This window comes from Siniperca chuatsi, linkage group LG20 (assembly GCF_020085105.1).
Source record: "Siniperca chuatsi isolate FFG_IHB_CAS linkage group LG20, ASM2008510v1, whole genome shotgun sequence".
In the NCBI taxonomy this organism is placed as follows: Eukaryota; Metazoa; Chordata; class Actinopteri; order Centrarchiformes; family Sinipercidae; genus Siniperca; species Siniperca chuatsi.
The window spans coordinates 19,152,688-19,174,884 of NC_058061.1; the positions used below are offsets into that span (position 1 = coordinate 19,152,688).

At 39.5% G+C, this 22,197-nt stretch overlaps 1 protein-coding gene across 3 annotated transcripts in view; it reads left to right on the forward strand.

Moving 5' to 3' along the window:
* The window catches only part of pemt (phosphatidylethanolamine N-methyltransferase), a 67,305-nt gene extending 47,375 nt beyond the window's left edge, over positions 1-19,930 (forward strand). Inside the window, exons 5-8 of one of the 3 annotated variants that reach the window (XM_044179193.1) lie at positions 1,410-1,521; positions 2,703-2,772; positions 14,149-14,223; positions 18,455-19,930. In XM_044179193.1, coding sequence (XP_044035128.1) covers positions 1,410-1,521; positions 2,703-2,772; positions 14,149-14,220 — 254 coding nt within the window. In that variant the 3' untranslated portion in view covers positions 14,221-14,223; positions 18,455-19,930. The remainder of the gene's footprint in view (positions 1-1,409; positions 1,522-2,702; positions 2,773-14,148; positions 14,224-18,454) is intronic. The other 2 variants (XM_044179194.1, XM_044179196.1) reach the window with 2 other exon arrangements.
* The last annotated feature ends 2,267 nt before the right edge of the window (positions 19,931-22,197 follow it).

Sequence of the window (22,197 nt, forward strand, 5' to 3'; positions counted from 1 at the left end):
CCCCCCTCCTTTAAATAATGTGGGACAAACAACGCTGAGAGTGCAGAAGCTTGACAGTGGCACTCGGCAGGTTTCGAAAAGTAATGTCTAGTGGGAAACAGAGCTAACGTTAGCAAGCTAAGCTGTCTGGCTTCCGCTTTCCAAGTGGAATACAAACTGAACAGCAGAGAACTGGATACCAGACTCCAAGATGGCGCCTAATCATTTGAATGAAAATTGCTCGCCCTGTACATAAGCCAAAAAAGTTTGGCCGCTGCCTGGTTTGCTTCCATATTGTGCGGCCCACTGCATTAGTGCATTAGTGGCTGGCCCCGCATGCTCGGACCCGCTCGGCCCATAGACTTTACATTGGCATGATGTCATGCACAATCACTTTTCTAGGCTCTGGGAAAGTTTTATATATAAAACCTTCATGGTTTAAAAATTCGTAATACAAATATTAATAATTGACTTTCTTTGCAGCTCAAGCTGTCAGTAGTTATAGAAGTCTTTTTTTTAATGGTGGTCTGTGGGGGACGTGCTGTATCCAGCTCTCCTAATACATTCACGGTATGACATAAGTTAACAGTGGGTCTCCTAGCAACACTTACTAAATGTTTGTCAACCCCTTCCATGAGCAACACCCATTCAGCTGATTAAACCTTGGACACTGTTCTATCCTCTTTTGAAAAATGGACAAATATACATAATATCATCATTATTTATGTTTCCTTACACAAAAAAGGAGAAGAATTAAAATTTCAGTTTAATATTTTCTGGCTCATTTCTTGCCACAAGTGTTACAAAAACCAAACTTTCACCCAGAGTTTTCACATGAGGTCATATCCATGCGGTCGTCATATTGTTGACATCAGTAACAGCCAAGTGACAGTGGGGCAGGCAGACAGTGTAACATTAACAAGGCTGTGTGGTGCTAAAGTCATTTCCCTGGCAGGGCTTCCTCAGTCTGACTTCAGTGTCAGCTGTTTGTCAGAAACATGTCAAAAATAACTGTAGCATGATGACCTGACCAAAATCTGTCTGGTCTGAGTTTAAAACAAGACATCAAGGTTGACGACGCAGCGAGAACCATGGCAACAGTGTGAAACAGTCCACCAGAACTGGCTGATAAACTGGTGCCTGGAGACAAATTTGGAGCCATTACACCTCCAGAGATGTTCCCTGCTAATCGCCCAGTGCATGCTGGGATAGGCTCTAGCCTCCTGCATCACTAAACAGGAAAAACGGGTATAAAAATGGAGAGACTTTAGTTATGAAATGCAGTGTTTGTGTCAAATAGAGCTCAATAAATTCTCTCAGCTCAACCTGTTACATCATTAACCCATTGTGTGTGTGTGTGTGTGTGTGTGTGTGTGTGTGTGTGTGTGTGTGTGTGTGTGTGTGTTTGTGTGTCTGTATTGGTTTCCCAGGTGATTACTTTGGCATCCTGATGGATGAGAAGGTGACAGGTTTTCCCTTCAACATCACAGAGAACCCGATGTACTGGGGCAGCACTGCCAACTACCTCGGCCTGGCACTCATGTAAGTGTGTGTGTGTGTATGTGTGTGTGTGTGTGACTGGAAAGGAGGAGAGATCACTTTAATGAATGTATCTGTGGTCAACAAGAGTGTAATTTGGTCGGTAGCTGAGATTGGCTCTAATAAATCATAGCAACAAGTTATTTTTACCAGGTTTGTCATTAACTATTACTTGAGGAGTTAAGTTAACACATGAATAAAATTGAATTAAAGAAAAAATAACCGCCAACTGCCTGGCAAAATGCTGATGTGCATCAAATGACGTTCTAAATAAAGTGAGGGCATGCAGAAGTGGCGTAGATGGAAAACGTTGTTTTCTCCAAGTTGCAAATGACTTCCCTCTTGAAAAAGGTGGGGAGGTAAAAACTTTTACGTGTGCCTCGTCTCTATGACAACTGTGACCACATCTCTCGGCGTGCGTAGTTGCCAGGCGAGCGCTCCAGGGTTGATGAGCCAGCCGCCGAAAAAAGCTATTAGCCCCCCATTCTTGCTCACACAGAGTTACATAGACTCCATTCCTAATTTTACCGCCTCTATAGTCCTTTTTGTTGTGACAAATTTTGCCCCATTTTCTCTCTACTTTGAATTTAATTAATTTTCAACAAATCAATTATCGCCTCATTTCACTATCACCTCTTCTCTCTGTATCTCTCTCTCACCTGTGTCCCTCCAGTTACCTCCATCTTTCTCTCCCCCTCTGTTGAGATACAGTAGTAGCCTCTGCCTCAACCTGTTCTGCCGTCTTCAGTCTTCATCCCTTTGGCCCTGTCTGTTGTTGTCCTCAGGATCTGCAGAAACACAAATAAAAGCTCTCAAAATGGACCTGTGCTTTAACCCTTCATAAGTGAACTGACACAAACGTGCTAATGTCTTTGTGTATGTGTGCTGCTTTAATAATGTCCAAATTTATATGGTGCCAATTGGTATATTTGGTGTTTTTATATTAATGAATTAATGCATTATGTGTATCCTTAAAGCCTTAATAGCATTTTGAATGCATTTCCAACTCAAGCTTACTATTTGCGAGTTTGCCATATCAATTTAAAAGATGATAATATATCAGTGTTGTGCTCACAGCTTGTTTCCACTGCCCCCAAGGGGCCAAAAAATTATTGCAGGTTTAAAAGTTGAGCTTGACAGTTCATTCTCGAGTTTGGAAACAGACCTTGTTTGAACATTTACAGTTCCTCAACAACTGAGAATACTCCATCTGCTAATAAGGACCATGGGATATGGACAAAAGCTCTAGAACAGGTGAGTAAGTTGACCTTGAGTTAAGATTGTTTAGTCAAGTGCTGTTTTCAAGGTCAAGATTGAACTTGAAATTGATTTGAATTGATCTCAACTTTTTTGAAAGTTTTAAAATGAGCATTGTATACATCAGCTTGCATTCTTCTTCTTCTTCTCCTTTTATTGTTGCATTGCTGCCATAATGGCACATTCCCACCACCTATTATCGATTAACAGTATCACCCTCTGCTCTCAGCAGAAATGTGTATCATGTTACACTAATGCTCGTGTAGTGTGCGATGTTATGTGCATGCTGATAGAACACAAGATACAAACTATAAAGATACTTGCTCATCAAAATTTTGCTCTACAGCACCACTAGTGGTCAAAAACTCCATAGAGTGCCTTTTAATTTATGCATTTCTATACCTACTGTCACATCTTGGTGATTTTTCTTTTTTTCTCTCATTTGTTATTAATATGTACTTCAGATAACTTGTTAACTGTGACGTAAAAGCCATAAAACCCTCATCTTCTCTGTGACTGAGAGTACTTTAGATCCTGAAGGACCTCTGTCACAACCTCAAACACACACAAAGAACGCACTCACTCACACTGACATGCAAATACAACTGAAGAACATCAGAAGTCGAAAAAACTCGCACACACACACACACTGCTTCCACTCCCACAAGCCCCTTGCTGTGCCAAACAATCTTTGCACACATTAGGCCACTTATTGGCCTCTCTGTGTGACCTGGACAGGAGATTAGCTGGCACACATTAGCAGATGCACTTAGACTAATACATGAACATGAGCTGGACTCATGTTGCTAAATAAATAAGATGGGAGCTAAAATTGCTGCATGATGCTATTCCTTTTTTTGGTTACATATCATGTATTTTTGCATGGAGGACTGCGGCAGAAAAAGGACTGTGGTACTAAGCTGGAGTAGTCCTAAATTACAGTAGTCCTTTTTTGCTACTGTCTATACTGTAATTTGTAGGGTGCATATCATATTTGCTCTTGACAGCTTAAAATGTACAGACAAATATGACTCACAGCAGAAACTTTATTTCATGCTGATCAGCACTTTTCATGCAACAGCATAATGCACATATGTTTTAGGAAAGTAGGTTATGAAAGTGGAAAAAAGTTAAATTATTGCTTTTCAAAATGCAATCAAAAAAGCATGTTACACATCTGGCTAAATCCCAATCAGTGAAATCAAGCGTGAAAAGGGGGAACATCTGCTCCCTCGTCATATCTGTATGTCTCTGTAAAACAGTGGAACAGTCAGAACATTCAGTTGAATTCGTAATAACAAAATTAATTATGAAAATGGAAAGAAGTTAAATTATTGCTTTTAGCAATCAAAAAAGCATGTTACACATCTGGCTAAGAACAGTGGAACAGTCAGAACTTTCAGTTGAATTCATAATAACAAAATTAAACATACATACATTTATTTCACAACCCATCAATATACATTATACAGCATCATTTTTGTAGCTAGCAGCAAGGATGACAGTGCCGGTCGGTTGGTCCAGACTGAAATATCTCTACAACTAATGGACGGATTACAATGAAATTTGATATTAGTGGTCCCCATGGATAAATCCTAATGACTATTGTGATCCCCAAATTTTTTCTCTGGTGCCACCAAGAGGTTGACATATGTGTTTTTGTGTGAAATATCTCTATAAATAACTACATAATTATTTAAGCATTCAATTTAATAGAGGCTTTCATGTTCTCCTGCGCATGAATTGAAATAACTTTCATGGTCACCCATTTTTCATGTAGTGCCATCATCAGGTCAAAATTTGTCCACTACTTTGGTTTACCACCAAATGCCTGGAAAAATTTACATTTCCATTAGCCTCAGCTGTACTTTGTGTTGCTAATTAGCAAATGTTAGCATGCTAACAGGCTAAAATAAGATGGTTACATTATACCTGCTAAATATTTTCATGTTAGCATTGTCATTGTGAGCATGTTAGCATGCTGATAGGCACAGCAGTGCATTGAACTAAATGCACCGAAAAGTTAAATAACATTAAAAATAAAGCCACTAGCATGACTGATAGTGTTTATTAGCATCTGCTGTAACACTGTGATACTTGCATTGGATAGCTGTATTCAGTTTGTCTATGTATACTGTATGTCCCTATCAAATAAACCATGAATAATAAATAATAAGACTCTTAAGGCTTGCCTCAGCTGAAGATGCACTTCTATTTTAATCAACACAGCTGTCTACACAGACTGCTTGATGACAGATGTTTCCCTCACACTTTACGTGAGGAACCACGACCCCAAGAAGATTTTTATATATTTATTTATTTGGGCTCTGCATCTTGCCGTACTGTTCCTGAATGCATCTTGTGTAGACATTGGGCTTGTGTAGACGTTGACGGAGGGCTGAAGCTGCTACTTCGGCACTACTCACATGTTGCTTTCACTGCGCAGCCTGTGTAGATACGGTGTTAAGTCATGTTAACTTCATGATACAATTAAATGTGACTTTAAGCAATGAAGGTATTAAAGATACAATCCATAAGATTTCAGTCTTGGTTGATTTAGCGACACCTGCAGTTACTGGCAGTTGTGGAAATTTTTATAATACAGGCCCCACTTCCAAATAACGCATGTATTGACCACTGGGTGCAGCAAACAAGGAGGATTCATTATGTCAGAATACAGAAGACTAAAGCAAACATTCGACATTGTCGTGCGGGTAATTCTGAACTCACGATTGAATGTTGTTTCCACGTTTTATGAAATTTTGCGCATGCATCCGCTGACTTTCAAAAAGTCACTCTGGTGCGGGCGAAATCACTTCGCTGCCCTCCCCACTCTACCCTACCCTGTTGCTATTCAGCTGTGGCTGATACTAAAGTGTGTATACAGTATGTGAACAGTGCAGCAGCAGAGGGAGAGTTCAGTCATAATACAGTTAAATACATCTCAAGACATAGCCATAGCCTGTAAAGTTCAAGCATTGTTGTTGTCCACAAATTCACAAATAGGGTTGAACACCAGAAATTTAGATTCCTGTATTTCCCAAGAGTTCTCACCAAAACCTACTCCTTTTTCTTGGGAAAAATACCTGCAGGAACCCATATGTACTGAAACAAAGACGCCTTCTTCAAGCCTTATTAATGCTACCACTTACCTGCCATAAATAAATACTCCAATAAATAAGTCCAACCCAATGCCATTATTATGATAATAGAACTCGTTAAACTTTTCAGCTTCCAATTGCTTTATTTTCATATTATAAAATGGCAGTTTACGATTAACAAAGCAGAATGCAAAATCTGTTAATGCAAAGGCAGGTGGTTCAGCAAGTGGCTTAATCAGACATGCATGCTGCCATCCCCAAATCAGAGCTCAGAGTAACATTCAACAGGCTAAGCATCGTGTGCAGATCCTAATGTCCCAATGTTACATCTAAACATCCAAGAGCAATAAAATAATAATGGAGTAACATGACAAAACAGTTGCATGCATTGGATTTTCCTTCTTTTTTCCATGCAGTAATAAGCTATAAAATGGTCATATGCTACCATGTAACCACTCATAAATATTAAAACTGATAAGATGAGATAATCAAAAGCAGTGGATTAAATGATTCTGTATGGTTGATGTTAAGATTTTTCCATCTCATAATGGACGGATAATGTACTTTTAAAAGGAATTGTTGTTCTACAAAATAATATTACCACATAATATAACATATTTAAAATAATAACATCAGAAAATTAGAATAAACACCATTTTATGATTAATTATCCACAATTCTATTAAAATCAAATGTCAGTTATGGTGAGAAATCCAGTTTTTTTCCAGGAAACACGTGATATATTCTCAGGAAGTAATAAACCTTCAATCCTACTTACTACTTTACTATTGTTAAAAACAAACTAAAAATAGACAACTGATAGACACTGCATATAACTGTCCTTTTTCTTCCTCACCTAGAATGAGATGCATGGAATTTTTAATGTTTTTTAATGTTTAATGTTTAAAAAACATTAAAATGACTGCTTGACAGTACATAGAGGTTGGCATGTTGCTTTTCAGACACACAAGCCTGTGTGTCTGCTTGTCTGTGTGTGTGTGTGTGTGTGTGTGTGTGCTCCCAGATCATCACACCTTTTAACTTATAGAAGAAGCCACTCCCTGCAGAAACGCATAAAAAGCTTTAAGTTATAAATTCATGAGGTTATTATAAAGATCAGCTCTTTATTGTGATTAGAAGAGAACAGAGGAGCAGAATTGCTTGTTTACCTAGCATGGCGCTTCTCGGCGCTTCCACCTCCTGTGTGTCCCCGCCATTAGAATCCTTCGCCACCGCCTCCACGTGCCCTGTTCTATCTAACTGCATGGCTTCACCCTGCATTTGTTCTCCGTCATAGGTAGGATAATTGCAGCACTTGGAGACATTTGTGTGGATTTCGCTGTCATTAAGACAAACTCAGTGGATCGCGCTGTAGCTGGAGGGGCCCTGAATTCTCCCTCTGACGAATATTTAAATGCGGTGGCCCTGAGGGTCAAAACACAACGGCATTTAAGACGTCTCCTTCTGGAGATGGTTCTTTCTCTAGTTTGTGATGGTTGTCTGTGTCATCGACTGTTTGTTTTTTGTTTTTTTTGCTTTTTTTATGTAGTTCAATGTGTTTTTAACTATATTTTTGCAATTTCATACCCTCCACAAAGCTCATGGGGAATCGCAGCAAGGGAAAGGACTGAGTTTATATTTAACAAAGCTCTTGGCATGGTGTTGTTTAGGGCCATACAAGCATTGCCTGGGAGGAGGCAATGTAAATTAACAATATGTCAGTGTTGTTTTTACAGCTTGTTATGCTGTCCCGCAAGTGGCCAAAAAATCTGTTAATGCAGCTTTAAGTAAAAGTATGAATACAACAGTCTAGGAGTATGGAATGGAAGTAAGTATGTAGAGTATGTAAGAGTATGCAAAGTAAAAGTAGTAGTAGTAAAGTTAAAGTACTCAGAATGACTCCCGTCAGTGTTATTATCATACCTACAATATTAATAATTTTTTCTTATTGCTGATTACTGTGTAAGCAGCATTTTAATGTAACTGGGTTTGGGTTTCCTTCACTTTTGGATACATTTGCCTGCTTGGACTGCTCCCTTGGTTTTGTCCTCTGCCTGATTTTCCATGTAAGCAATCTGTTCTTAATTAAATCATTGAACTTCACCTGCTCTGCCTCCTAGTCTGCATTTGGGTCCTATTCCTTTGAGTTTTCCTGCTACTCTGCTAGCACAAACATAACAGAAATGCAGTCTCGGAGCTATCGTCTTTTATCAATCTCGGGACCCTAGAGATTAGCTTTTTATTAGCTGTTTTTAATTTATCTGCATTCAAATCGTCTTGAGACGATAGCTGATGGGTTCCACGATTGCTAATCGGACTGTAAACAATGACCAGCGAACGAAAGAGGAAGTCTTGGCCCAGATATCTGTTGTCTGGATACACCAGAGGCCCCAAAACATTGGCCGTTCCAAGATTGACTAAATAGTAAATGGACTTGCAGCGCTTTTCTGGTCTACCGACCCTTCAAAGTTGACAACACTTGCCACATTCACCCATTCACACACACATTCATACATGTACAGTATTCATACACTGATGGAAGAGGCTGCCATGCAAGGTGCTATCCATAGCGCTCACGATGATACTAAGCTCACCCACACACAAAGCCATCGGCAGACACTTCAACTGGACTGGGGGAGCCGGGAATCAAACCAGCGAACCCTCTGATTACTAGATGACCCGCTCTACCACCTGAACCACAGCCGCCACATTTATTGATTGAAGCTGTCTATTAATGTAGGCCTATTGGAAAAGTACATTTTATCCCTCTGAAATGTAGTTCAGTTGAAGTATGAAGTAGCATAAAATAGAAATACTCAGGAAAGTACAAGTTCCTTGAAACTGTACTTATGTACAGTACTTGAATAAATGAACTTAGTTGTTAAAATCTTACAGATACTAGAAAGAGGATACAATGTGATATATCTGGCAGGTTTCCATCATGCTGGTGTTCCCTTCACCACTATTATCTCTGTGGTTCTACATTCTCTCCATATAATGGAGACATCCTGTTTTCCGTTTTCATGCAGTTTTTCAGTCAGTCAAGGGCAGATTGGACAGCAGTGTGGCTCTCTGATGCCTGTAGACAGGATAGGATAAAGTGATGAAATGAGACAAGATGAAAGATGCATTTGTCCTGTGTATGTGTTTTGTGTATGAGAGCGTTTTTCTTTGATTTCAAGGTTCTAGGTTAAATTTACTTTCTCAAACTAGGTCAGTGTTTAGTAGTTCTCATCCCCCACTCCTTCACACACAGAAACAAACCTCTGATGTGTTTGTGTGTGGATTGGTTCTCTAGGGACTGCATGGCTTTTCCCAGAGGTCAGGTCAGGTATCTATGTCTTGTTAAGAAGAACACAGGCAACAGTGAATCACAGCACACTCTGCACTTAAAGCGCATACAATCTGTCTGCTGCATGTCAATGAGGAAGCATGTTTCTGATTATGTGCGAGGTAAACGGAGAGTATGACTCTGAATACGTTATTAACCCAGTTTCGGTGGACGAACCTCCCTAGCGCTGCAAGCTTATAGAAGATGATATGGGGCTAAATATGCAATGCACGTTCACGTAGTGGATCCATGTGGACTTAGAATTACTGGAATGATTTCAAACAAATTGTATCAAAAACCAACAAAATGAATTACTGAAGTTTTTGTTTTACATGTGTGAAACGTTTTGTCCGATGTAATGCATAACATTGAAACACAGTTCATTGAACTAAGCAGCAATTTGGTTATTTTATATGTGATTTTGCAAACATTTGCTATACTGTGATATACAATATGTATCAATATAGCAACTGTCCTTGACATCTTGATATTGACTTCAGACATGTGCGAGCTAGATGGATGTACAGAATTCTAATAACAACTGACAGTTGTTGGTGGATGATATGATTGATCATCATATCATATAACAAATCGTGTAACAGTGAAATTTCAAAAAGTCTCCCTTATCCACAACCGAAACCAAAGGGCTAACATACAAAAATATTTGTGATGAGTTACTTTAAAGAAAAGCTCCTTTTTCTCATAGCTGACAAAGTCTAGGACAAATTGAATTCGAAGAGTAAAAGAGAAAACTGGCGCTCAATTCTAGTACAGCGGAGCGCTGTGTTAATCTGATAAATGGGGATTATTATCCAATTTGGCACAAGCGAGTTAGCCAATGGTCTGACCAGTTTCGGTTTTGTCATTTGTAATTATGACAGTTTGTAATATGGGTCAATGGTAAATAGAGATTATCATACAAGGTCTACTGACTCATCATTGTGTCAGATTGGTGTGTCACAAACAGTGGGCCTCACTGAAGCAAGTGTGTCAAATTTGAAGTCGATGAAAGCCGTGAATGGAATGGAATCACAGTTGTTACTGAACTGACACAGAAATCTAAAGTCATGAGAGAAGTGCTCAAAAACTCGACAATTTTGTTCCCATCTTGCTGCCATCAACATACATTACACTATGGACTGAAAGGGATGTGAAACTCAAATGTTACAGAGATAGACGTGTAGGAGGGAGCATCCTTAAAGTGATGAATAAGACTCAGCAATGGCGACTGTCCAGCACAGTAACCAATGGAAAAGTACACAATAGTGCTGGATAAAAATTTGAAACCCTTGAAAATGTTTCAGGGATCGCAAACACAAAGAGTAAATGTCAGATTTGGTGTCAGAATGAAAAATCAAAGACTTCTTTCTCGAGTGGAAGTTAACAAATTCTAACAAAAAGTACTGACCTTGTATTTTAAATCTCTGAACAGAAAGCTCCTAGTGTTCCCATGCTGCAGTCCCATTTTTTTGAGGCTCCTGTGATCTTCAAAAAGGTGAAAGGCAGTCAGAAGAATTGAAGGAAGTAATTTTTGAAAACCACAGGTAGTGCCAAACCTTGCATCACTTCACATGTCTTGACCTGGTTTATGGTTCTCCAGGGAGAAAAGCAAAATATTGGCACTGCATTCCAACTGTGAGCATAAAGTCAGTGTGATTTTAAGTTAGGCTAAAGATGATCACAATTGTAGACTAACTAACAAAGAAGTCTGGAATTGCCTCCCAGCCCATTAAAGGGTCAGTTCACACAAATTACAAAAAGATATTTTTCTTCCTATCCTTAGTAGAATCTTTCCATGCAGATCATTTTGGGGTTTGCACAAGGAATAGTTTGCGCTATTGAGTTTTATTCAACTTTTAGCTTGGCATCCCCTATGAATTAATGTGTGGAGAAATGATGTAGAAACTGGATTTTCAAAATAAATATATACAGTATATATGTATATCCAAATAAACTCTACAGTGATATCTGGACTAGTTTCTTAGGATTGGCATACATTTTTGTTACAAACATTCATGGTTCCCAGATGGTAAATCCCAGGGACTTTAGCAATCCTGTGACTTTTCTTCAATTCAATTCAATTTTATTTATATAGCGCCAGTTCATAACAGAAGTTATCTCATTGCACTTTTCTATAGAACAGGTCTAAACCGTACTCTTTTATAATATTAATATTCTACAGGGTTCCCACAGGTCCTTGAAATCCTTGAAAGTTTGTGAATTTGAGGGGAAAAAATCAATGCCTTGAAAGTTTTTGAAAATAGACATAAATAGTCATGGGTCACTGAAAGTGCTTGAATTTATTTAAGTTTTTTTATATTTGTTTTACTTAAAGTAACATCACGGCACACAGTCAAGCCTCTCTGTTTAATTGTTGTCTGTGAGCTTCTGTAAAGCCTGCTAGTTCTCATTATAAAAATTCTCAGTGTTGAAAAAGTAATTAAGCTTGATCCGTGTCTCAAACAATGCTGTGTTGGGTCCTTGAATTTGAGGGAATTGGGCCTGGAAGGTTCTTGAGAAGTCCTTGAATTTTATGTTTAAGAAGGTGTGGGAATTCCATCCAACCACTGTTGGATTTTGACTGTCAGGTCAAAATTTCAATGTGTCCTATGCTTTAGTTTATGACCAAATACCTGGCATTCCCATCAGCCTCAGCTATACTTTGTGTTTAGAGCTAATTAGAAAATGTTAGCATGCTGACACACTAAACTAAGATGGTGAACAAGCTAAACATTATACCTGCTAAACCTGCTGTTTTTTGTCATTGTAAGCATGCTGACGTTTGAAGAAAGGGAGGTCCTGAGTGCCACACACAACAGAATTTTCAATTACAGATTCAGCCGGAACGTCCTGTAAGGAAAACCGCGGACTCGATGTCCTGACAGACTGGAATTTAAGCAGACTAAGAGTCTACAGCCACGCTATCTGCTCTGTGCATGGTGGACCTATGCACAAAGCATAGACAAATTTGGACAGGATGATGGCGCTAGATAAAAGGTTAAGGGATCACCAGCATTGTTAAAATTCATCCCGAGGGGGACATGAATGTCAGTATCAAATTTTATGGCAATCCATCCAATAATTGTCGAGGCATTTTAAAACAAAACAACTTCATCTGTGAACCTTACTTCTAGTGGCAGGGCATCATCATCAGAATCAATGGGATTCATTCTCTGGGGACCATGAATTTCTGTACCAAATGTCATGGCAATCCATCTAATAGTAGTAGATATTTCAGTCTGCACCCAAGTGTTGGGCTGACAGACTTACTGGCAACATCCACAGAACCACGCTGCTAGCTAGCTAAAAAGCTTTTTCAGGGCATTACTCAAAACGTCTTCTTTTTCTCTGAATATCTGCTGTTCCAAAGCATAATGTTCTTTGAATGTTATTATTATTGAACCATAGGAAGAAATTAATTTTCAGATTTTTTTCTAACTGGCCTTAAAAACTCCATAAAAGCACTAAATTGAACTGGACTTTTTTCTCTGTATTCTGGTGCCTCCATTATCGCCTGCTTAACTAGGTCACGGTGGACAGTTTTATAAGCTTCATCAGCAAGCCTTGTTTAGCTGCCCCACACTGTGCTGTTGTTCTGATTCATGTGCTTATGCTTCTTTCTTGGCCTTAGTGACAAGGTTGGCAATGGTAAGCTTTAATAGGTGGTGTGGTGAGAAATGAAACCATTGTAGAATGTTTTGAGGTTACACAACAGATCACACAGATCTCATAACTTTTTGTTACTCACACTGCTGCTTTTAGTCTCACACGCGCAGGTTTTTTACTTAATTATGCTCACCACATTAACTACGTCATGCAATTCTGTGTGCACTTCTATATGAAAGTACACCAGCATGTTTGTTTTTTTCATCATAAAATAAATCTATGTCACTATGTCACTTTCCGATCAGGTATATGTAGGTCAGTGTGTTGTGTGTGTTTATTTTTCCCCACAAGGATGAACCACAGAGTGTCATGGTTTTGGGTTTGTGTTTGGTTAATTCCTGTTTTATTTAGAAATATTCTCCTTCCCTGACGTGTCTGTTAGTTTTGCTTCCCGTCTTTGATTGCTGTGATTGTTTTCACCTGTGTTAATTGGCTTCACCTGTGTCTCGTTGTCTCCCCTACCTGAGTGTATTTAAGTCTGTGTCTTCCTCTGGTCTGTGTCTGATTGTCGTCCCCACCAGTTCCACGGTCAGTCCTCAGTTCTGCGTTTTTCTTGTGCCTCTGTGTTCTCCCTGTGGATTTACCTTTGTTGGACTTCTGGTATTTTTGTGTTGGACTACTTATGGATTACTCTTTGTTGGACGTTTACCTGAACTTCTCAGCCGCCCTCAGTTCTTTTGTCTTTTTTCATAGTAAGTAAATAAAGTCATGTTTTGTCCATTCAACCATCTCTGTGTGTATTTTCTTCCTGTGGTTCCACCTCCTGAACTGAATGCTACACAGGGTAAACCATTTTTTAAACTCAGTTTAAAAATTAGTCTTTTTTAAATTGTTTGTTATATTAAAATATATGATTTTACTATTTTATATTTACTCTATCAATACCTATCTTCAAACAACCACTTATTTAAAAAAAAAAAATCCAGTTTTCACTCCTCTGTTCTGTTCTTCTGGAATTCAGGGAGCTAAATATTCTCTTCAGTCCAACTGTTGGAGAAACGGCAAATTCACATTTAATTTTTTTTGTATATTTTAAAAGAATGGGGAAAATCTCTGGGATGGACACAAAGATTTTTGGTTTTTAATCAAATCTCAAGTTCTGCTGTCTTTTTATGTTGGTGTCTTTGTTATGTTACACTCTTAATATATTTCTCTACCTCTCTTTCGCTACAGCTGGCCTGAAGTGGATCTCATATCCAGTACATATCGTGTTGTACACACACTGTATAACTAACCTATCTGTCTCGCTCTTTTTCTCTCCCTCTCTCTCTTCAGTGGTGCCAGTCCTGTTGGTCTCCTCCTGACTGCCATAGTAGCTGTAGCTTACAAGGTGGCGATAAGATTTGAGGGGTGAGTCTTTCTTTGTCTCAGGCCCTGTTCACATTTGTCAATAAAATATATTTGTTTAATCACTGGTGTACAGGGGGGGAAATTAATCCCAATATGCACTGAGGACATAGTAAAATCTGATCATTCACAAGTAGCTTCCAAATCATTAACATGCAATTAAAACAGTAGGGGACCCCAAATCCTTCCCTGTTGAACTCCTATATAAACATCTCTCTTTTAGCCTTACACATCTATCTCCCCACAAAGTATTGGTCCTTATGTGTACTCTGGGTTCCTTGTAACCAAGACTCAGCCCAGGACCCAAGTAGGGCCAAGTCTAAATTATATTCATTCTGAGTAGGGTTCCATTCTATTGCTACAGATCTTGAGTCTGTGTGTCAATATACCCTAGACCTGAATTATACTGTATTTGTCATTTCACATGTCTCACATCCAGATAAAATTCGGATGTGATTTGGCACCCTTTACATACACTTAGCCACATGTATGTGTGTCCGTTGGACAGATCACAAATCTGATTGCGTCCATCTTGGTTTTCCCGGGTTACAGGCAAATCAGTGTAAGCCCCAATCCAGCCCAGAAAGTTGTGGCAATGCACCTGACACTATTTGGTAACTGCCAAAAATGCCAGAAGAAGAATTTGTGCAACTTTTTCGTGCACTTTATCAGTTAGTTAAAACTATGACCAGTAAGTGATAATAGCTAGCCGGGATCTGAGCCGGGATCAGATCAATGCTACAACAGCTCTGTTTTTCCTGTCACTTTAATGAGACCGAGAACGACAGCTGATTTCAGTGTAATTTCAGCTGTCGTTCTGACAGGGGCAGACCTATAGAAGCTACTTCCACAGAAGCTTACTGACGTCGTTACTCTCAGGAGGAATAAAGATTATGTATGAGACGCATACATACTTATAATGCTTCTTGGCTCCATTTACACTTAGCTTTTATGATATCTGATCGGCCCAAGACATATGAAGTGACTAAGTGTAACTGATACAAATGCTACAGTAAATGTCTGTTCTATTATGATTACTTAATTTTAAAGTGAGAGCTCATCCACTAATTGTTCTGCTATGGCCTACACAGCAGGCATGCAGGTCATCGAGGCAGGTAAACAGGGACATGTCACTCAACCTCAAGTTAACTTCAGACTCGTTACAACACTGGTTTTGCAGACAAGGCCACCTGGGTAGGAAAATGACGTACCATTCTACTCCTATCCCATCTTCCTCCTCTCTTGTGTTTTCTTCTCAAATGTCATCTCCGTTTGAGCACAATATTCATTAGTTCTGCGAAAAGCTGAGAGAGACTTAAAAGGGATGGACAGGTCATTTATATTCTTTTTTTTTTTTTTTTTTTTTTTTTTTTTCACACGTTAAAAGCCTTGTTGGTCAGCCTCTTCTCCCTTGCTTCCTCCTCCTCCTGCTCATCCATGGCGATTACGAGATAAGACTTAAACAGTTATCCACAACCTACTTTTAGACGTGTCTACACAGACACATGCGTACAGAAATACACAAACATGGTGCGACTGCATAAGCCAGTCACAAATGAGGCAGAGCTCGGCAAGGAAGCTGTGTGTGTGTGTGATGCCCTCTCATCTTCAGAGCAGGTGTATAGGTGTTTGTTTGTATGCACATGTGTTAACTGTGCAGCTGTCCATTGCATTACATAAGTGTGGAACCTGACACATAACAGCTTATGATTCAAATGTGCACAGATGCAGATGGTTGTACCTAAACACATCATACTTTGCCATAACTCACTATATTGAGGACTCCATAATAGGTTCACCTAGATTGTAGCAGCAAGCCAAATGATGGAAAATGGCAGATTAGGCTAGGTCACAACTTACTGACCTACATTTATCACATACAAAACCTTAGCCAAACACACACGATAGTGTTTACCAATACAAATCAGCAAATTGCCTCATGAGCCCTCTTTGTCCATTTTCCTACCTCGTCGAGCCCCTGAAGGATATTTTGGTTGATTTATTCACATTTTCTCACCCATTATTCTGCTGCTACATAAGTCACTCAGTGTTGGCAGGAAAAGATTCAGCCACCTTTTGTCTAGCCACATCTTTCAGAATGGCTTCATTTGTCCGAGTGAAAAGGAAAAGAGAGGTTAGCCTTGGCAGCGTCTTAATCATACTTTTCTGAAAATGTCATTCATCAACACGCTGTGAATGAGAGCACAGGTGTACATGTCGCTTCGGCAATTTCCGGCAGCGCAAAGCCAAAATTGTCATTTAGCCTGAAACTGTGAATTGAGGGAAAGGCAGGTGCCAGATTTTACCACACACTGTGACTGGGGAATTCATATGCTATATTTATCTTTTGCATCTGGCATAGATTCTGAATGATCTCATTTAGTTGAACTGTGCAAGGATAGCAAGGCGTCCAGTTGGTTATTACCTCACACAGTGACTGGAATGGGTAAAGGCACCAATGGGATAGATGCAGGAACCACACTGTGTGGAAATGGTGACTTCAGACAACGGCTCTCAGCTTTTTTAGCTCATAATTGCCTATGATCCAAAGTGAGATGCAGTGGTGAAAGCTGACTTTTAATCCCTTCCCCTCTATTATGAAATCCCTTGAGGAACCTTAAAGGCTTATTTTGGTGCCTCAGGCTTCCTCTACTGCCCTTGTGAGGATTGATCACTTTATAGCCAAATCATTTAAGTATAAATGGTCTGGGTGGGTGTCTTGTCAACAAAACATAGTCTGTAAAATGAGTGTGTTCATATACTAGAGTCCCTGTTATGAGTCTTATCCTGGCTTTAATAATATTTGGGATGTGATATGGAACATACGAGACCCTCTGACATTATCCAGATTTGTGATTGTCTATTCAGGAGACTCCTGGAGACAGTCCCTGTCATTTCTGTATTGAGGTGACAGAGACTGAGCAAACATCAGTGTCTGTATCACAGTATCACTGTTAAGATTTGAATATTTATCTTAATTCTATTTAACTTATTTCTACATTAGCCTACAATAGGCATGTACTAAATTAGTAAAGCAATTTAGATATGTTAAGAAAATGTATCCTTAATCATATTCTCATATCATATTTTGCATGGTGTCAGAGTATTTTTTTATAATATCATATAGGATGTCCACATGAATCTGCTGCAGGAATGTCTGTTCAGGGTTTAGACACTCTCCTCAACTTCAACATTATCAAAATACTAATACGTTTTCAACCAACAGCAGTATTTTAGAGGTGTGGTTGCCTCACATTCCTCACTTACTGATGTTTGCAATCTTACTATTGATTGACACTGCCGGCTGCAGCTTATTTAGTTTGTGGTTTAGTCTTGCGCTTCCAACACTGTGCAGTCAGTGTATTAACCAAGCGCAAATGGGCATCTCCGAAAGTTGTCACACTCGGAGCAAACACCCAGTATGAATATTATTCAAAAAATGCCTGGATTGGCCCCAGTCCTGATCCCAGGGGACAGTTAGCAAGCTTGTTAGCTCAGAGAACTTTTAAATGAAACTCTTTATTGAATGAAATAATGTACATGTCCTGGGAACAAAATGTCTGGGGGGAATAAACGGTCCAGTGCAGAGAAAATAGAGAGACGGTCTACACTCTTTCATCAACTACTTTAAATAATTTGGGTGTGTGAAATCATTCACACAAAATTTCTTCCTCTTTGGCCCTTGCAGCAGGTGGCGCTCACTCAGCCATTCATAACCAAGCTTAAAATGATATAACACGCTGGCGATGATACACTCGGACCAGGATACTACAGGCTTCACAGAACTGATACAATGTTCCCACAAAATATAACAAAGGCTAGCCAGCATCCTTCAATCTCCTGCACACTTTCAAATGTGTGTAGTGATTCAGAGGTCTGGTGTCAACGAGTTAAGATACGTGGGCCCCCTGACAACAGCTCTAATCCCTGGCCTAGATCTTGGGCTCCTGTCAAAGTTTTTTTTATTTTATTTTTTTTATTTTTTATTTTTTTTCTCCTCATCTATTTTCAAATTCCCTCAATTACACACAAGGAACAGTACAGCTGTTAGTTTGATATTGGCGTGGGTGGTGCAAAACTGTGTGTGCATTCATGTGCAACAGAGTGGAGGAACATGTGGAGACACAAGGCATCTTCCTATCATTCACACACAAACGGTCCTGGCACAGAGTGGTACGGTGTTCCAGTCTCTGATTTATTGTCCCATTATATGTTTGTTCTGCTGTATTTACAGACCATTCACCGAGCACATCTATCAGGAGAGGAGTCAGCGCTGCAAGCATGAATAATCACCTCCCTCCCAGGCACTTCCTGCTGCGGGTCTGGCTGAGGATTCCCGTCCTGTCGCGTGGACCGGCAGACTGACGACAGGCAGACTTACCAACAGCCTTGATCATTAATCCACCTCCAGTGTGGATTCAAAGTACAGTCACACTGCAGCTGCAAGTGTTGCATTTTTTTAATTTTGTTTCATGCTCTTTCAAAGAATTTGGAAGCTACATGGAGCCATTTTTCTGATATAATTTTGGACCACATGGTTATGACATACATTAAGCAAAGGATGCTTATTTGCTTTTTTTGTTGAGAATATTGACACCACTCTCGTCTGTGAGCTAAGAATGGAGCTAGAGTCAGGAGGTGATTAGCTTAGCTTAGCCATGCAGCCGGCATGAAGTTGACGGGCAATTACCACAATATGCTGAACCTCTTAACCACCTCAGCAGATGACATGAAGAAATAGAAATACATAGCACAAGAAGTACATAGTTCATGAGTGTTACATGTTGCACAGTAATGTTTTACAGTTCTAAGCACAAAAAAAAGCACAGGTGGCTTTGTTCCATTTAGATGCACCATTGAACCATGTCAGTCAGCCACCATGCACAATACCAGCACCCTGCAACAGAAGCACCTAAATGGAATGAAGGCATGTTCAACATTACACCTGTGTTTAACAAGTCACACTGTCTGCTGTGAAAAGGTCCTGTTATGTTAATGACCCAGTGATGTTAATGACTTGTGATGTTGATAACATTCCATATTATTCCTTGTTATTTTCTGCTGTTATGCACTGTGTCTTTCTTGACATAAAATGGTGCAAATGGCTCCATTTCAAGATATTAGCAAAGACTGAAAGCACGGGGAAACAGCTAGCCTATTTCCCCAAATAGTTTTCACTAGTTCACCACTGCCATGAGTTCTCCATTAATCTGAAATGCCACAATTCTTAGAAAAACCCTACATGTTGAAAATACTGTGCTAGATTTGATGGTGTAACTGTATGTCTGCACTGTGACCTCATCCTGGGACAACTGGGGTGAGTGAAATGTTCATGGTGTCCTCCAAAGCAGAACAAAAAATAAGAGTTGAGGGCCATGTAGACTTCAGCTCATCAATTCTGTTCAGAGAAACATGATAGTTGTGTTTTTTTTTTATTCTATAAAACCAACACAAATGTAAGATAGCCTTCAACACCTCCATTGTTGTGGTGACAGAGTTCATGTAATACACTGTTATTTAATGTTGTACACAGTATTTAATGTTATGTTATATGATATTTAATGTGAACCCTATCAGATTACCGCTACACCAATAATGGCTTTACTGTACCTATGCAAACCCTTCCAAACTGAACAATTCACACTGCCGGCTGATGTACTCTGTGTCAATGGGATATTTTTTATGTAATAAAAGAGTCAGTTAGGGTTCACATCACCGGTCTTTCTTTGTGTCTCAAAAAATCAAGACTGCTAATGGATGCACTTAAAGCAGCACTTTACCATGTCTACCTCTTACAGGCAGATGCAACACATAACCACATTGGGCAGCACGGTGGCTCAGTGGTTAGCACTGTCCCCCTCACAGCAAGAAGGCCTGGGTTCGCAGCTGGGCCAACTCTGTGTGGATGTTCTCCCTGTTTTTGCGTGGGTTTCCTCTGGGTGCTCCAGTTTCTCCCACCATCAAAAACATGTATGTTAGGCCAATCCAGCAGCGAGGAGTACTAATGCAGCTCCTGTGATAAATGATACTTTTAATTGGTTTGTAATTAAGTAGCTACTACATAACTAACGGCTACTTCTTATCTATGTACAGATTAGCCTGTATTCTTAAAGTTAAGTCATAATCTGTGGACCCATTTACACATTCCATCTCAAATCCATGAAGTTTGACTTCATATTCATTTTAGGTTTTCAGCATGCGGTCAAGTCATACTAGGTAAGCTTGCTAGCTTGTCTTTCTAAACTTAGTTGATAGTCGGCCAATACTATTTTCTCTTTACATAAACACATTTTACAGTTACAAACACTTGTCAGTGCTCTCTGGTTGACAAACTAATAATGGCACTGTCGTTGCTAAACTACCTCAAATATAGGTCAAGAATGAACTTTTAATCCCAAGTGGTAGACTGTATTTGGCATCGGAGACATCATTATTCTAGCAATGTGTCATCACCTTGTTCACACTACCAGACCACAAACTGAGAGCATCACTCTTACACACTCTCCCCAATATCCCCAAATATTACCCACATTGGAACTGTAACATCCAGGTCCTTTTCTGTGCTGAGTGTGGGGCAGTTTTTTTAATCAGATTCTAATGTGACTGTACCTTTAAAAGAGAGGAGCTCACACTTGCTTGGCAATATTATAAGCATTTTATAGACTGAGTTCTCTACATTTTAAAGACAATGATTGTTCACTTTTTGTCTCAATATGAATACGGAACTTTGAAAGTCTACTTTTTGTCTGTTGTTTCACTTTTCTTTCCAATCTAAAGCATCAGTCTTGGCTTCCTCGGCACTGATCATTTCAATTGAAGTCTGAGAGAGCAAGAGGAGCAGCAATTCCAGCGAGTGGTCTCCAACACACGTCTCTTCAAGCAGTTGCTTGCGTCAGAAACGAGAGCAACCCAGACAGCCTGAAACGCACTTTGACTACCTGAATGATTTCAGAGACACTGGGATAAATAGTGGTATAAGACCGCTAAATCTGCAGCATTGGGTGAGAATACTTGATGAATCTCATGTCACTACCTTATCCACTCAAAACCTGCATGCAAATGTATCACCTGAACATCATATTCAAGTATATAAACTTGAATGTGGCATGCAAAGATATGTGAGAGAGAAAAATAAAAGAGGTGAGTCTGAATGCTTTGCAGTTGCAGTACAGTACAAGACGAGGTCATGTTGAACTCCATAGGATTGTTTCCTACGATGTTTTTTGTTTGCCTCCACGCCAGCAATAGCCGTGTCCAGAGGCATTATGTTTTTGGGTTGTCCGTCTGTCTGTCCGTCCCATTCTTGTGAAGACGCTATCTCAGGAACGCCCTGAGAGAATTTCTTCAAATTTGGCACAAACATCCACTTGAACAAAATGAAGACTTTGGAGTGGCCTAGTCAAAGTCCTGACATGAATCCTAATGAGATGCTGCGGCATGACCTTAAAAAGCAGTTCATGCTTGAAAACCCTCCAATATGGCTGAATTACAACAATTCTGCAAAGATGAGTGGGCCAAAATTCCTCCACAGCGCTGTAAAAGACTCATTGCAAGTTATCGCTTGATTGCAGTTGTTGCTGCTAAGGGTGGCCCAACCAGTTATTAGGTTTAGGGGGCAATCACTATTTCACACAGGGCCATGTAGGTTTGAATTTTGTTTTCCCTTAATAATAACAACCTTCATTTAAAAACTGCATTTTGTGTTTACTTGTGTTATCTTTGACTAATATTTAAATTTGTCTGAAATATTTAAGTGTGACAAACATGCAAAAAAATAAGAAATCAGAAAGGGGGAAAACACTTTTTCACACCACTGTAGTGATAACTTCCATTTACCCAAAAATACACTTTATACCTTTTATTCAATTCCTTCCGAGTATTCACTACATATATGATATGATTCTGGAAAGACATGGATGTAAACTGTAAATTGACTGGTTGGCGGAGGCACACCACCCCTGAGGGGATAATTCTGGT